Genomic DNA, 16,222 nt, shown 5'->3' on the forward strand with positions numbered 1-16,222 from the left:
CTGGAAGGGGAAATATGAAGCGGGGCCGCCGCGGCGCTCCGCGGAGAGTTGCCGGCGGCGCGGAGCGGAGCGGAGCGGGTCGGAGCGGAGCGGAGCGGGAGCCCCCGAGCAGCGGGCAGCGGGGGCCGGCAGCCCCGAGGAGAGGGTCCCGCCGGCCGCCTGCCCCCTAGCGCCGGCCATGGGCTGCCCTTCGCGGCGCTGAGCCGCGGGTCCCGGAGCGCAGGGGCGCGGAGCGGAGCGGAGATGTACGGCAGGCTCATGCGGTGCCTGCTCCCAGCCCTGCTGCTGCACGGTGAGTGCGGGGCACCCCGCCGGGGGAAGCCGTCGGGGTGGTGCGGGTGGGAGCCGGCAGAAAGCTGCGGGGACGGGGCTGCTGCCGGGCACCTCCCGCGGGGATGCTGCGGGCTGGAAGCAGCAGCTTTGTCACCGCCGGGGCTTGTGCCCGAGTGGAAGAGAGCCCGGGTGTCTCTGCGGGCAGTTCTGCTCCGACACGCTCTCAGCTTAGCCCTGGGATGAAATTTCTCTGAAGCTGCACAGTAGGCAAAATGTTAGCCCTTGGCATATGGGACTGGAGCGTGCTGCGTTCGGCTTGTACGCTCATACCAAGACAACTTTAGGTGACAAGGCATTTGCCCAGAATCCCGGAGTTCATCAAGAGTGACTTCTGCAAAGGAGGCTGTTTAATTCGCTGCTGAGGTATGTCCAACATTTGGCAGCCAGATTTGAAAAGTCCGGGTGAGATCTTGTTGTCAAAGAGTGACTCAACCTACTCAGCTACAGCGTCGTTCTGAAGCATGTTCCTAATTCGGGAGTGCTTTGCAGCATCCCACCGCCTTCTGCTAAATTTCTTAGGACCCTCAGCTTACTCGTAAAAAGAGGAATTTAGCTGTTACGATGCAAGCAACCTACATGGATTCAATGTGAGGTCTGTGAGGGGGGGGTAAGGGTTTCAAAGCTATTCCTGGGATTGATTTTGTGGAGCAGGGATTGTCTCTCTCTGTGTTTGTACAAGTGCTAAGCACACAGATGGTATTCAATAAATAATAAAGAGCATGGACTTCTGATTGTGTATTTTGTTTTGAGAGACAAAGAGCAAGAGACCTCGTTCCCCAGGAGGGCGTATTATACCCTTCTCACAGCTCAGCTATGAAATCCAGAGAGTGCATAAACGTGTTTAGTTAAGCCAGACCTGCTGGGACGCCAAAGGTGTTCCTTAAAACTCTGTGAACTGAGACGTAAAAGTGGAAATGGGAGGTTTGAAGTTAGAGGGTAAGGAGAGGAGGTGTAATTACAGGGTTGGACTCCCTGGCTCATCTGCTTGGAATTACAGAGCAGTGCTGAACCCTGGCTGGAGCGGGAAACAAATCAGGGATGATGATCAGATCAAAACAGCAGCTGCCAAAAGAGGATGAAGTAGGAAAATTGTCCATTTTTTACATATGTAGTTATATTTCACCTAATAATGTACACCTACATTGTCATAGAAAGAAACAGGTCAGTATGTAAACATATACACATCACTAATGTAGCAGTGCACAGCTTGGATCTGAGCTTCAAGCATGGGGAAACTACTGCCCTCTTAAAAGTCTGAAAACTCACATTATGCATTTGAAGTGTAGCCAGTCGAAATGTGTTTACCCTGTTAGCTTTAACTTGGCCTAGAGCTTTTCTCCACGTGCCACAGAGTCAACAGGAGCGTCCTTTGGCCAGCGGCTAGCCCGAACTGGTAATACATAAGAATAACCAGCAATCCCAGGGGATTGCAGTGCTAAGCCTTTTCACATCACGTGATGTTGTCTTAAACTCTTCTATTGTGCATGGCAAATTAAGGGTTAAAAGTGAGTGAGAGGGTGTGTGTGTATTTAGGGTTTAAAGCTTTATAATGCAAGTCAAAATGTCCAGTAAGACTTCATTATGTTAAGAAATGCCTCTATTTAATGCCTAAATTTAATGTCGCTGAATTACAATTTGGAAAAACTTGTATTCCTTAGTCAAAATAAAACCTGTACAATGTCAAAAGAGGTTTGCAGCTGGAAGTTGTCCATTATCACTGTTTTCTTTGCTTAGACAAAAAGCCACAGAAGTTTCAGATGTCAGATGCTAAGATCGTTCAGCTCCAAAAAACCTGATTAATAAGAGCCACCTCCAAGTGGGTTCAAAACAAATTTGGCTAATTTCTTTTGTAAATGTAAACTTTTTTTTTTTTTTTTTACAAATACAAACGCTAAGAAGAAACTTTAGTATATTTCTGATTATGTTACCGCTGAATTAGAAACCATAACTAAAACAATTTGTTGATAACGTCATGGAAATAGTCCTAATAAAGATGATGAAGGCAGGACTGCTGTGTGTTTCAGAGCAAAACTGTTTATGCTTTCAAAACTTCTCTGGCAATATTGCTTAAATTAGTTGCAAAGTGTTTAATTTCAAAACCTGTTCAGGAAAACAATAAGTAAATATACAACGATGTAAATACCCATGTCTGTAAAATGGACAAGAACTGCGCTCCGTGCTAGAGGCATATGAGATCCGCTCCCTCAGTAACATACTTCTGTTGGAAATCTGGAAGACAACGAAAAGGAAAAGAGAGAAAGACACGCCGCTTGCAGTAAGCCTTCTAGAGTTAGCAGGGAGAGCTAGAAAACAGGCTGAGTTTTATTCACAGTTCCATCAGTGTAAATTCGATTTCACCCATCTCCGTGGCTTGGCTGTGGGCTCATGATGTTATGGCGTGGTGGTCGTGAGCAGAAGGGGTGATTTTGGCACTCTGTAGCCTGTCTGTAGGAGCCAGGCTGGTAGGTGGTGGAGTCCCAGACTCGCGTACAGCATGCTGAAGGCAAATAGGCTCAGCTCTTTGAAGCAAGAGTAGTGTCTTATTATCTATGCAGTGCTTTAGGTAGGGCTGGTGGAGGGTGGGATTACCTATAATAAGCTCGTTTAGTGCTGTCTGTACTTGGACAAAAGTCCCATCAGCGTTGAAGGGAGTCCCACCTGAACAAACACCCGTGCTTTGTATGGAGGATGGAGCCGGGGTGTGCAGCCCGCGCGGCAGAGCACTGCAGATGTCTGTGATGGAGACCAGATGTCGGCTTCAAAGGGGGCAAGACCAAACTACTGTCGATATTGAATTGCACTTACGGCCCAGAGCTGCACCCACTGCGCTCCGGCTGCCCCGCGTGGAGGTGGGCTTTAACCCTTTGTGGCTGCAGAAGCAAGCAGTGATCCAACTTAATGGCCAAACCTAAACCTAACAGAGTTCCTCAGCTCTGCAATTTCTTGGCACTTGGTCCTCTGGTCTCTCCCAAACGGGGCCATGGAGCAAGGACAGAGCTATAAGATGATGGAGGGTCTAAGCCTGGGCCAGCCAGCCTTGGAGGAGTTTCCTTTTTGCTCTCCCGTTTAAAGCTACTTTATCTGTCTCTAGGATCTTCCACACTGTGCAATGCCTATTTCCCTCTGCGAGGCTACAGGTCTCTTTTGAAGCCGTGCCCGAAAACACTGCATGCACAAGAAAGGCAGCAGATACCTGTGAAAGGAAATCATTGTCCCATCTGCTTTTATGACTATGAAATTCAGGTTTCCTTTCCCGGCCCCTTTGTTCATGGTAGCTAATTTAGGTCCTGATCCTGTGAGGACTGTTTGAAGTTTCGAGCGCAGGGAAAACACTGGTAAACACAGACAGCGGCTTGGTAACGGGACATTGTATTCTGCACCGCAGTTACACAAGTTTGCACTGCAGCTGAAGGCCTGTCATGGGCGTTATCTAGCACGCTCCCACATCAAGAAAGAGCGTAATCCAAATGTGTATTTATTTAATTGTGCAGGGCAACTGCCCAGATAAGGAGAACTATAAACTTAATCCGGTCAATTATTCTTTATCTGTGGTAAAGTTTTTTAAAGTTTCAGACAAGTTCGAACTTGAACAGGGCTTGCTGCAGAAATGCGGCACGAATGTTCAGATGTTTCCGTCGGAGGTGAAGCCATCACGTATTGCGAACTTGGACTGCCGCTCGAGATTGTTTTAGTTTATAACAAAATGGTATTCTGGATTTAAGTTGCTGTAAATGAAAGAAAAGCGGTTCCTACTAAGCAATCCCAAGCTAAATCCAGTTTTGAGTCCTACTTTCTGGTAACTTTTATTCTCCGTTCAGCCAAGGGTGAACCTGCCAAAAGCCTAGGAGCTTTGAGCCCGCGTTTTGCAGCACTACATTTGGCCACATTTGAAGCCAAGGTTTGGATTCTGGTAGAGGTGTTTGTTAATTAAACTGATTAAATCTAAGCAGTTTAACATTTAAGATTATTCGAGTTGTACTTTTGCAACCAGGAATAGCTGAGAAGAGAATTTGGCCGGGGTGTATAAGTATGAATTAAAAGATGAGAATTTGTGTTCAAGCACAACAGTACTTACCATTATCTGTGGTGCAATTGTTCATTATTTGCATACTATTTTTCAGAAAACCGAGCCATTTAGTGTAGCAGCTCACAGTTTTTTTGCAGAAATGTTGGCAGGGAGCTTTTACAGAAAGCTGCTTTTGAAACACGTTTGGGTAATGGGCTGCCAGCAGATTGCCCTTTTAAGATTTGTATTTTACTCGCAGCTATGCACAGAAATCTTTGAAGAACTTGAAAGTAACCTATCTTCCCTTGCAATTATTTTTATCTAGAGTGGTTGTTCCCACATCAGATAGAGGTTTAGGGGTGAACCCCGGAGCCTGAACCCTCTTCCTTATCAGCACCTGGTACAGTGCGTGCTGCCAGCTGTGCCTTACTGGCCTGGCAGCTGCGCACAGCTCCGCTTTCCCATTCAGATGGATGTTGGGTCTGCCCCTCTAATGCATGATTTGTGAGGCCCTGGGAGGGGATTCCCAGCTAGAATATGGAGCTGTAGCACCTCCTGTGCTGTCTTCCATGAAAACTTCGATGCCAAAGCTGTATTGTGATCTGCACTACTTGGGCTTGATTATGAAAGTGAAGATGGATATCGATGCATCAAAAATGTGTTTGTTTTTCTTCATTTTGTTTTTCTAGCTGGTATTTTTGACAAGTTCTGGAATTTTCCTTTTCCTTTTGGGCTTGCTTCTTTGAGTAAACAGCCATCATGGGGAGGGAGATAAAATCTTACGGCCTGTGGTCATAGTATAGCTAATGTTAGTGTTAACCAGAGGCTTCACAGAAATACTGCTATTAGCCTTTTGCAAAGAATGGTTTTTATTTGAAGGTTGTCAAGCTTTTGAGTGATAATATAATGGATTTTTTTTTCAATCAAATGCACAAAATTCCTTCATATCACACACACAAAAATAAATAAGTAAATAAAAGTAAGTCAGACCTTGAGTCTGAAATACATGACTTGTCATGGAGGTGCTGGTGTCTACCAGCAGGTGTCTGTGCTGTAGAGAATAGCAGAGCTGGATCCCTTTGAATGAAAGCAGTGACTCCAAGTATGTTGCAACTGTGTCTAGGCTCCGAAGTGGGCTTTTAAGAGCCATGAAATTCTTTTGCCAGTTTTGTGAAAGCACTTTTTAACCTTGAGCCTTCCAGCAGCATCCCACTTAACATCGCCAAACGGACCTTTTAAAATGAGTGCCATCAGCCCCGTGAGACTCTGGTTTTGCAGAACACTTCACTGTGCACAGCCAAAAGGAGAGTAGGGGACACTGTGCTGCTTCGGATTACCCTCAGTGTGGAAAAGCACAGGGGGGTGGTGTTCAGTTTAATGCCCCATGCAGAAAGCACATCACCAGTCTTTGCAGGGGATCTTTAGATGATAGAAGAGACGTTATGGCACCTTTGTATGGCAGTCATGTATGCAGGCATATGTAGGTGCATACAAAAATGTTGAAATGATTACTCAGTGAGGGCGGAGACTGTGCTAAATTAAGTATTTCCTTGCCCTTGCAACACAAACATTGCAAAGTGTAGTGAGCAAGGTAAGGGTCCCATCACTGCCTTTTAATCTTACACCATAATTCCTATCCTGATAGTCATGTCCAATCTATGTGATGCAAACATCTTCTACATCTTTTCCTCAATCTCTGCAGTGTTCCTTGTGTCCTCATGCCTGTCTTGATCACCTGAATTTGTTCCTATCCTCATTTGTCACAGTTTAATTGATGGAGTCCTGAGCAAATACTCTCTCTTCAGGTACAAATCTCGGTGGCTGATGATGCAAATCTTCCTTCCATCTGCTGGGTTTGTTGCTTGCAATTTGCAAGACAGAACTACATCCAGTTGTACATCCAGGGAGAGTTGGGGCACAACTGGCTTTTAAGCAATATCAAAAAGATGCTGTATAATAACACATAAAGTTCGTCTCCTTCTCAAAAACCCCTTCTTTTCATTATTTCCTCCAGGGAATTATTGGCAATGTATAACATAGTTACTGCATTTTCTCCTTTGATATGCACACGTAAAAGATGGTATCCTCCTGTAAAAGGATTTTTGCTCGGAGAAATTAAATGTTCAATTATGTTAAAAGGGATAAATCATTTATTTTCAAGTGCATCTGTATTCATGAGTCATATGACATGAATTAGGACAAACATAACTGTCCAAAAGCAAATTGCTTAACAAATATGCCTTGGAAATAGTTACTTGAACCATTTCAAAACCTCCTCTTGATGACAGATTTCAAGTATTTAACAAATCAAGTCAGAAATGTAAATTTTCAAAGGCTTTTTGAGTGTGAGATGATTTCTTTGCAGGAGACATCCTGACAGCTGTGTTTCTGTTGAAAGAGTTAGTACTGATGGCTCCAGCATCGAGCAGGTACCTTGCAGAAGGTGTCTCTGCTGACACAACAGAGGCTCTGCACCCATGAAGAGGAGCTTTCACTCCATTTCAGACTGACGTGCTGAAGTAACGTGGGCTTTTTGAGTGTGTGGAGATGTAGAGGTGGAGAAGGGTATTGGAAGAGCAGGTCTCTGTCACTAGCTGTGATTCATAACAAAAATAAGTCTACTCGTAAGTTCACACGGACCTGGCTGAACTTGCTCTTCTGGCAGTGTAAGGGCCTGTGACATCAGCCCCATAGCCACGAGGTTTCAGATAAACCCAATAAGCCCGAGCTTTTGAGGGAGCTGAGTGCTGTTCCAGGTGAGCTGGGCTGCAGACCAGGCACAGCAGAGAGCTGTGCAGAGATGCTGGCTTAAGGCCAGGAGACGATGTGCATGAAGGACCAAACCGTTCTAGTAAATCCTGCTTCTCAAAAGATCATTAGCTCCAGCAGAGCATCGCCTTGGCGTGGCCATACCACCTCTGAAATGGCACCGCTGTTTCTGGCTGGAGAACAACAGTTGTTTGGTGCTCACGTAAGTGAGACTGATCGGCAATGCAGAAACACCTGAGAAGACTGACTTTCAGAAAGGGAGAGGTATTGACCCTCTGAAAGTCAGGCTCCTTTGAGGGCATCTCCGACGGCATGCTCAAATATCAAAGCATCTCTCATGTTTATTACCCTTTAGAAAGTAAGGCCATAAATTCTCATTCAGATGGAAGAACTGTTTGTAACCTGCAACAAAGCTACCAGTTTTTCTAGTAGGCTTTGTGAGGTTGTATTCATTAATCTCATTAAATCTTGAGATCATTCAGTGATGAGTACTGTTTACATTCAAGTATTTATAGTATTGTTTCTGGTCATTCTTTATCTACTGTATAACTTCTTGCCTTTGTTTAGCTTAGGAATTGCTCTCTGAAAACAGTTGACATGTATGTATATTTTTGGCAATGACATTTTCCCAGGTATTAGCCCAAGTTTATTCCAGAAGATGTAGGACCTAGTGAACATAATGAGTCATTGACACTGTTTTCTTTTAGCAATAGGAGATGGCAAAAATTTGAAATGGTGTCTTATCTAAAAATGAATAATGTTGATTTTCTTGCAAGTTCTTTAGCAATACCATGCACTGTTGGACTGAGCCACAGCCACAAGATTACCCTGAATGACAGACCTCACATTTAGAGGCTGCTCTTCATGCCTAGTCTTTAGATGTCTGGCCTGGGGAACACAGAGTAGGGTCTGCCTTAGGTGGCTTGGTGCTTCATAGGGTGTGCGAGCAGAGGTTGTGCCACACACGACCAGAAGAGCCCTGTTCCTGAGCCAAACCAGGGAAGAGAGCACCAGAAAAGAGGGGGCAAATCCTAGCCCCTGTCCCTGTGAGCACGTGTTACCACGTTTTCCCTCTCCCGAGACAACCATCCAGGCTTCCAGGGCACAAAAGCAGTCCCTCTAGCCCACCCTGTACTCTTTTTTCTAGCCCAGCAGTTCTTAAATTCCTTTTGGCAAAGTAATACAGTTTCCAACCCATTATGTAAGGTTCATGTTTTTCACCTCTTAACCTCTAGATGTGTGTTTTTCTTTTGATCCGTGTTTTCCAACATATCTAAGAGCACTCGATGCCTAAAAGAGTAAAGGCGCATTCCTTCTGAAGCTACGTATTCATTTTGTCCAATTAATATTGTGTAGAAAGATCGTTGGTGGGTTTTGTATGTATACATTACTAGAAACCAAAATTACTGTGTGCTGGAGATAAAATTAGCTTTTGAAATTCCTTTTCCCTTTTCAAATAAAAATAGCAGAATCTGCCTTTAATTGACCACCTCAGTCATCACAGACGCTTCCTGTGTGCAGAGGCTTTGCTTTTAGTATCTGTTTTCCCTTGGCTTTAAAGAGTAGTCTTTATTTGCAAGTTTATTATAGAAGCATTCAAATTAGAGGTGGGCTGAAACCGCAAAGTTTACAGCCGGATCTGGATGCAACCTTCTGAAAGCTCCAAGGTCCAGGTTTTTGATTGTCCTGACCAGAGGCTAGAGAGGTGTCTGTAAAAGTCAGGTTCAGTCACATCTCTGGGTCTAGAAATGCAATACTTTGACTCAAGCCCCTTCCCCAGTATGTTTCATAAAGCTAGACTACTTAGTGGATTGTTCATTGACTGATATGAAGGAAGAGCATCCCGTATTTATTTTTCAGATGAGACAAGAAATGTAAATAGTGCTTTCCTAGGCACATAACGGTGTGAAAAAGTGTCTTTCAATGCAAGATGTTCACAACCTCCTTTATCATGTTGGAGGTGATCTTACCAGGGTCTCTTGATGATTTTTGCTTTTCTGTTGCAGGGCTGGGAGAGGGTTCTGCTCTTCTTCATCCGGACAGCAGGTCTCATCCTCGGTCCTTAGAGAAGAGTGCATGGAGGGCTTTCAAGGAGTCGCAGTGTCACCACATGCTGAAACACCTTCACAATGGAGCCCGGATCACTGTGCAAATGCCTCCCAATATTGAGGGACACTGGGTATCCACTGGGTAAGGAAAGATCAAACAAGATGCCTGAGTAATATGTGTGGAAGAGAAAAGGGGAAGGAAGCAGTGAGGAAGTATGAACATTCCTACTTTAACCAGCAGGGGAAATACTTCCTTTAATACGGTGATGCTCCAAATTCCAGATGCTTTATATATGTTTATGCATAAAAGGAGAAGGAGCTGCGTTATGTACATAGGAATAGCATGCTATAAAGCTGTCTTGATGAATCAATTTGTGGTCTGGATTTTAAACAGCATGCTGTGAAGTATCTTTAAATCTCTTTTAAAATAAGAAAGAGACCATTGAGTTGCCAAAATGGATGCTTATTCAAACATAACATTATACTATCTTTGACTACACACATTAGATCCATCAAATGGATCCTTGTTTTCAGAGCATTTGTCTAGCACGAGTTTTACTAGCAAAAGAATTTAAGAAACTATATTTCCCCAGTTCTGTTCTTCTCTATACATGATGACTTTTAATTCAGAGAGCTATTTTTCTTTCCATGTCTCAGCAGGCAATATTCACCCACTTATTTGAAGTGACTTGTAGTAGGAAAGTCTGGGGATTTTTAACAGGAAGGAGTGTATTTATGTTAAGCAGTGTGGATAACAAAGAAATGGGACAAGTTTGAAGGTATAAAAGGATTTTCTAGAGGAAATGGAATTTAACTTCTATTTACACCTTCAGGAAAAAAATGAAGTAACAACACTCCTCCATTAAGCAACCTCAATACTACATGGTCCATATTGAAGCCAAGTAGAAGTTTTGCATTAACTGCCAGAAGTTTGCATTAACTGCCACCCCTGTTGAAACTTTGACTGCAAAAGCTGAGGACAAGATCCTGCAGGTTCTCTGCAGACCAGAGCTGGCGGTGCACCACGGAGAAGCTTGTACAGCAGCTGTAGAAACCTGTTCTTTGCACTGTTCTGTGGATATTTGGCATTTTACTTTCTGATGTTATCAGCTCTTTTGCTAAATCTACCATGCAAAAGAGAAGAATAGATGTTTAATATGCTACTGCTTTTTTCAGAGAATTGAGTCGTGCAGCACTCCTTAGACAAAAAAAGAAAAGCAAAATATGACTCAAAGTATTTAAACCTACAGAGAGTAAGCCCTTGGGTAGATACAATCACCATGAAGAAATATATTGATAATAGTGTAATAGCAGAGGTAATTGTCAGCAAATTGGCAGGTATATATACCTAGTTCCTATTTACTCCCATTTATGCCAGAGGGACACAAGCATCCAGGCATCTCTGTAGACCCATGCACTGTTGCTCACTCTTGTTACCTGTAGTGTACATGACGTGCAGCCTTGTTAAAATTTTGTTTCCATCACTCTCTGTCTTCCCACAGCTGCGAAGTTAGAGCAGGCCCCGAGTTCGTCACAAGATCGTACAGATTCTACCACAATAACACATTCAAAGCCTATCAGTTCTATTACGGTGGCAATCGCTGCACAAACCCTATCTACACATTAGTTATACGCGGCAAAATTCGACTTCGCCAAGCATCCTGGATCATCCGGGGGGGTACCGAGGCTGATTATCAGCTACGCAACATACAGATCATATGCCACAATGAAGCAATAGCCAAAAAATTAAGTGAGCTGGTGAACCACACATGTCCTGGATTTATACCAGAAGATAGTCCCTGGGAGCAAGATGTGAGCTATGATTTGCTGAGAGAAGAGAACGGTTGTGAATGCACCAAAGCTCTGAATTTTGCCATGCATGAACTCCAGCTGATCCGCGTGGAGAAGCAGTATCTGCATCACAACTTAGATCATCTTGTGGAGGAGCTATTTCTTGGAGACATTCATACCGATGCTACCCAGAGGAGGTACTACCGACCCTCTAGTTACCAACCTCCTCTTCAAAATGCCAAGGTATGTGTGTGTATATATGCCATCTTTTTAAGATACTAGTGACAAAGCCTGCATTATTCAGCTCTTCTGAATCAGCGTACTAGTGTAATCTAAAATGCGGATGTGGTTCTAAAATAAGAGATGGACGGTGGCCTTACAGGTGATGTAGTCAGTTATAAAAAGATCACAGAACATACTTCATGTGCATAGAAAAAAACACTCTTCTGCGGTTTATGAGACTGCATCAAATGTGTGAAAAGTAGTCTGATGAGCTAAGTTCAACAAAGGGCACTCTGAGTCTGGAGAAGGAATCAAAGACGTATGCAGAGGTGAGAGTTGTTGGCTGGGACTATTGTAGGCTAGCGGCAGAGAAGAAAGTTTGATACAGCACTGAAAAAAAGGCAAGATAGAGAGGCATCAGTGGATGCTTGTTTAGTTGCAGAAGTGTCAGGGAGAGAGGAAATCAAATTGTATCAACATATGGAAGTTAGGTGATCCATAAACTGAAGGGAAAGAGGAAATTGGAAGGTGGAGACATGAAAGGGACAGCGTGAAGGGAAAAAAACTGTCAGATTTTGCAGGTCATGAATCCAGAAGCACGCACACACATTAATGAAATGAAAAACAGGTGAATTTTGAATGGGTCTCTAATTTCATTGATAATTCAGTTTTCGAAGGGGCCTCAGAGTGCCCTTAGCTTCAGTGAGAACTGATCAACCCATAGTAAGTTAAATAAAAATCAAACAGGAAGAGTAGACATTGATGGCTGGTAGCAGGAGGTCTGTCTGTACATCTTTCCAGGTGATGTTTCAAAGGAACGCAGCAATTGGAACCACACTGCAGGCTGCAGTTGCTATCAATATGTTCCAGCTAGATACTGCTGCAGGATCACTTCCAGCTAATGGGTTATCACAATTTTTAATCATCTCACTGCAACTGATTCAAACATCAGCTACAGCTTATCAGCAGTAGCAGGAAACACAACAGGGGAAGTGAGAGTTTAGATGAGAAAACCTTGGCTTTCCCTTTCATTAAAAACCGCTCTGTCCGCCCCGTGTTGTGTCTGCCTCCTCTGAACTTCAATAGTTCAGGACTTCACGTGATCTGCCTCTAATCATTTTAATAACCTGGCCTGGTGATAATTTTAATCCGCAGTCAGATATGTCTCTATACAAACACTGCCGTCATTTCTGTTATTCTTATGCTCTCTTCAAGTGACCAGGGACATATTTTAGCTTCTTCTTTACAAACATACATCTTCCCAAAACGAAGGGTTTCAGCAGCAGTAGATGAACCGCAGCACATTCTTCATCAAAAATGTTGGATTTGGCAGTTTAAATTTTCTTTAATTAATTCAAACAAGTACATCTGCTTTCTCTGTGCTCATTTGGGAGTGAAGGTTCTTTCCTAAATCTCTTCCTTTAAAGAAATCTGTAGAGTCAAATTATTTGACACCAGCTGTGTGAACTAATACGTTATATTAGTTCAGCGAATATGGTAGATCTTTTTCTGACCACCTGTACAGAAACCACATGTACAGAGACAAAACTACCGATTTAATACATCCCAGCTGATTATATTTTCAGGTCTATTTGGTCAAGTCTAGTTATCTTATTATGGGCTGATAGATGACATAGTAAATGCCTGATGCATTTAATGCCAAATGTATTTCCACCTGTAAGTAATTACATTACAGTCAGAATGATCAGGTGTTCTGCAAACCAGCTTTATGAAAATAAGACTTTTGTCCAAGTCCGATGTAATTTTAGGACACACTGGTCACAATTTTCCTGCCTGTCTCTTGTACTACTACAGCATCACTTTTTTTGCCTCTAAAATATAATGCCTCTGAAATGTAATGCTCAAATTAAAAGGATTAAATCTTGCATAGAGGTTTCTTTCTCAAGCCAGGTTAAAAACAAAAAACGAAACTTAAAGACCTTACAGTTATCTGAGCAATGAAACTCTCGCTTACAATTACAAAGCCCATTATCTTAGGCATAATATGATGTATCTTGTATTCTGATGTATCAACAAGCTGTGACACTGTGGAGGGCGCCTGTCTGAGCCACCCTGTATGAATTTAGCCCACAGTCCCACGTGTCGTGGTGGGCAGGTCCTGTCCTGAGCTATGCACGCTCTGAAATCATTGAAAACCTACAATGTGAATTCCATACTGTATGTTTACAAGAACTGGGGGCGTAGGAAGGCAGACAAGCCAATAAGTTATCCATTGGTATTCATGAAGTACAGTGCTTCCAAATAATATTTTTGGTAGCCAGATCTTGGCAGAGGCTGAATCTTGAGGCTGAATTTCTGACACTGGAATGCCATTCACACGAGTACTATTGCCTACAGAAAGTGCTGTTACTATAGAAAGCACAAGTTAACTCTGAGTACACCAAAATACATACAAATTCCAGCTCTCCATGATGAAACCCCTGTAGCCTCACAAATGGAGCTGCCAGGTCGTAACTTTCAGACCAGTGCTCGACACCCATTTTGTCCAGTTACGAGTTCTGGCAAGTTACTTTAGCTCTGTTTCTCCTCAAATGTTTGCCTGCACAGCCTAGTTGGCTCCTACAACGTGTGCATGTATACATTCAGTGTCTGGTTTACTGGGACACCATTCTCAGATGAGAAGGTAGAACTCAAGTTTTACGTGTGCAGCAGCCTAGGGTCTCTTCGTATTTTTGGTGGATTAATCTTGTTCAGATTTGATGTGAGATTTCTTTTATCTTGAGAGAAGTTGGGCTTGCTGATAGTAGGTTTTCAGCATGGCACAAATAATAGTACCCCTGAAAAATGAACTTTAACGTTAGTTCCACTGAAAGACTTCTGGGTTTTGATTTGTTCTTAGCCATGAAGTTCTGTCTGCTAACAGGTTCTCAACCTGGCTGTGTGACTTGGTGTTTGCTGAATGGAGGAAGAATAGTAACAGAGAAGCATTTTTTTAAAGCTCAGGCAAACATACCACTGGAAGGTTATAACCCTTCTTCTTTGAACTCCTTTCCTTTTCTAATTGTTGCTCCACTGGGACCCAGCTGAAAATGAGTTTAAATGCTAAATTGAGTTTAAAACTACAAGTCACAGACTCCTCTGGAAACTGGACACCATGAATAAATAGAAACGTTAAATCAACTTGTTTTTTTAAGGTTTCTACAGTCATACCAAGAGGTTGGGGAGGCCAGGAAATTGCTTCTGAAGTGAATCAGGTGTATTGTGTGGAATCTTTCATTTAAGGCTTTTTTCATTTCCTTTTTATTTATTTTTATTTTATACTTATAAAAGCCTGCCTAAAATAAGTTAAGAGGATTCACATTTTGAGTTAAATTTATAGTTAAGCCTGGATATAGAAGAAAGTTCCACCCAGCTCAAGAGTTTACACAGTCTGTAAGTTGGATGTGGTAGCCACGTTCATTACTTATGTGGTTGAAATGAATGGTAATTAAAAGCAAATGATTGCTGGATATGCTAGGAATGCCAAAGCCACATGATCAGGACTTTAAACAAATAGAATTGGACCTTCTCCAAACTCCTGCAGTGATTTCACCACAGGATGGTAAATCAAAAGGGCTGTCCAAAAACCAGACAGCTTTATACCGAGCTACAAATCTGAATAATTTCACAGATTACCATATCTCAAGTGTTCATATAAAACCAGGGAGCTTTTAAAAATATCTAATATGTCATCTCTTAAAGCTTTACAAATGTTCGTAGATAAGAGCATACCTTAAACAAATTCCTCTTGTAAAATACGTGGAAGTTCTTAAGTGCAGCTGTTTAATAGGTCACTGTATAGATATATCTTAGCAGTCCTCTAGCTTTGCTCAAGGTATGAATTAGGACTTGCTGATGAGGTGGGTTGAATGTCTTTGATGTGCCTTGATGTAGAGAGTTTAGAAAGGCATTCAAGCTAGTGCACGTTCAGCTTCTTTACCCAGCAGGAAAGAGCATGCTGGTGGAAAGGGCAGGATGGTGGAATTGCTTGGACGTCATCATCTGTATTGTACAAAAAATACTGATTAGGACAATACCAAGGAGCCTGGCTGACCAGTCATAAAATCACACCTGATTTGCAAATCTATATGGGAACTTGTAGCATGAAGGAAGGCTTGAATGCAGTATTCGTTCGCTGTGCATAAGGACAGAAGATGTTTTCAGAGATATCTGCTATGTCTAAAAACACAGGAAATGTTTACAACAGCAATACTGGGACACTGATTTCACATCTAATTGCCTCAGAAATACCATTTTGTAAACAAAGAACTCCTTATGCTATTTTATCATCTGACTGAGTAACAGGAAAGATCAGTCCACAGCTGTGATGACAGGTCATTCTAGTTAGATCATTTTTTTAGGAACATAGCTGGAGTGGTCTGGAACATCACAAGAATCCTAAAACATGCTAGAATAAATTTCCTTCTGCCTTTGCCATGCTCAAACATTTGCTGGCCACACATTTTCATTAAAATTTTCTCAAGGAAAAGCAATCCCAAATTGTCAATCCTCTCTGACAAGTTTATTCACCATTGGAAGCTGACTTTCAGCACCACTCGGTGTTTGCAGCTGGAGCTGATTCCACGAATGGAGGCTGGTGCTTGGGTTTTGGTTTAGCCAGGAGGTAAAAGAACAAAGTGCACAAGGTCTTCTAAGCTTTTGAAAATTTGGGTGTTCATCTCTTTGAAACTCGGTTACTTCATCTGTAGGGGGAATGCTGAGTACTGGAGGTGCTCACAAGGAAATGCAAGCATAAGTTAATAAATAGATCTTAAACATGTGAAGCGCCTCAGAGAAATACGCAAAATATTATCTCAATCAAAAACCATAATTTTGGAGGACAAAACTCCTCTGTTTGCCAGAGCAATGCTACTAGACTTCCAGATTAAGCCAACACTTGAAGGGCTTCTTTTGTTCATTATTACTGGCAAAAGACTCTTGATTAGGGAAATTTTGAGGGCAGCGAAGAAAGAACATTGAGAAGACTGTTCAAACAGGTTAATTCCAGGTTTATGAACAACAACAATGTGTATGATGCACTTCAGAGATAAGA

The 16,222-nt window shown here is 42.6% G+C and overlaps 1 protein-coding gene across 1 annotated transcript in view; it reads left to right on the forward strand.

The window, feature by feature from the left end:
• Positions 1-16,222, forward strand: part of APCDD1 (APC down-regulated 1) — a 26,408-nt gene continuing 10,186 nt past the window's right edge. Inside the window, exons 1-3 of the mRNA XM_048077102.2 lie at positions 1-292; positions 9,115-9,298; positions 10,659-11,190. Coding sequence (XP_047933059.2) covers positions 244-292; positions 9,115-9,298; positions 10,659-11,190 — 765 coding nt within the window. The 5' untranslated portion in view covers positions 1-243. The remainder of the gene's footprint in view (positions 293-9,114; positions 9,299-10,658; positions 11,191-16,222) is intronic.

Source organism: Anser cygnoides, chromosome 2, assembly GCF_040182565.1.
Source record: "Anser cygnoides isolate HZ-2024a breed goose chromosome 2, Taihu_goose_T2T_genome, whole genome shotgun sequence".
NCBI classification, from domain to species: domain Eukaryota; kingdom Metazoa; phylum Chordata; class Aves; order Anseriformes; family Anatidae; genus Anser; species Anser cygnoides.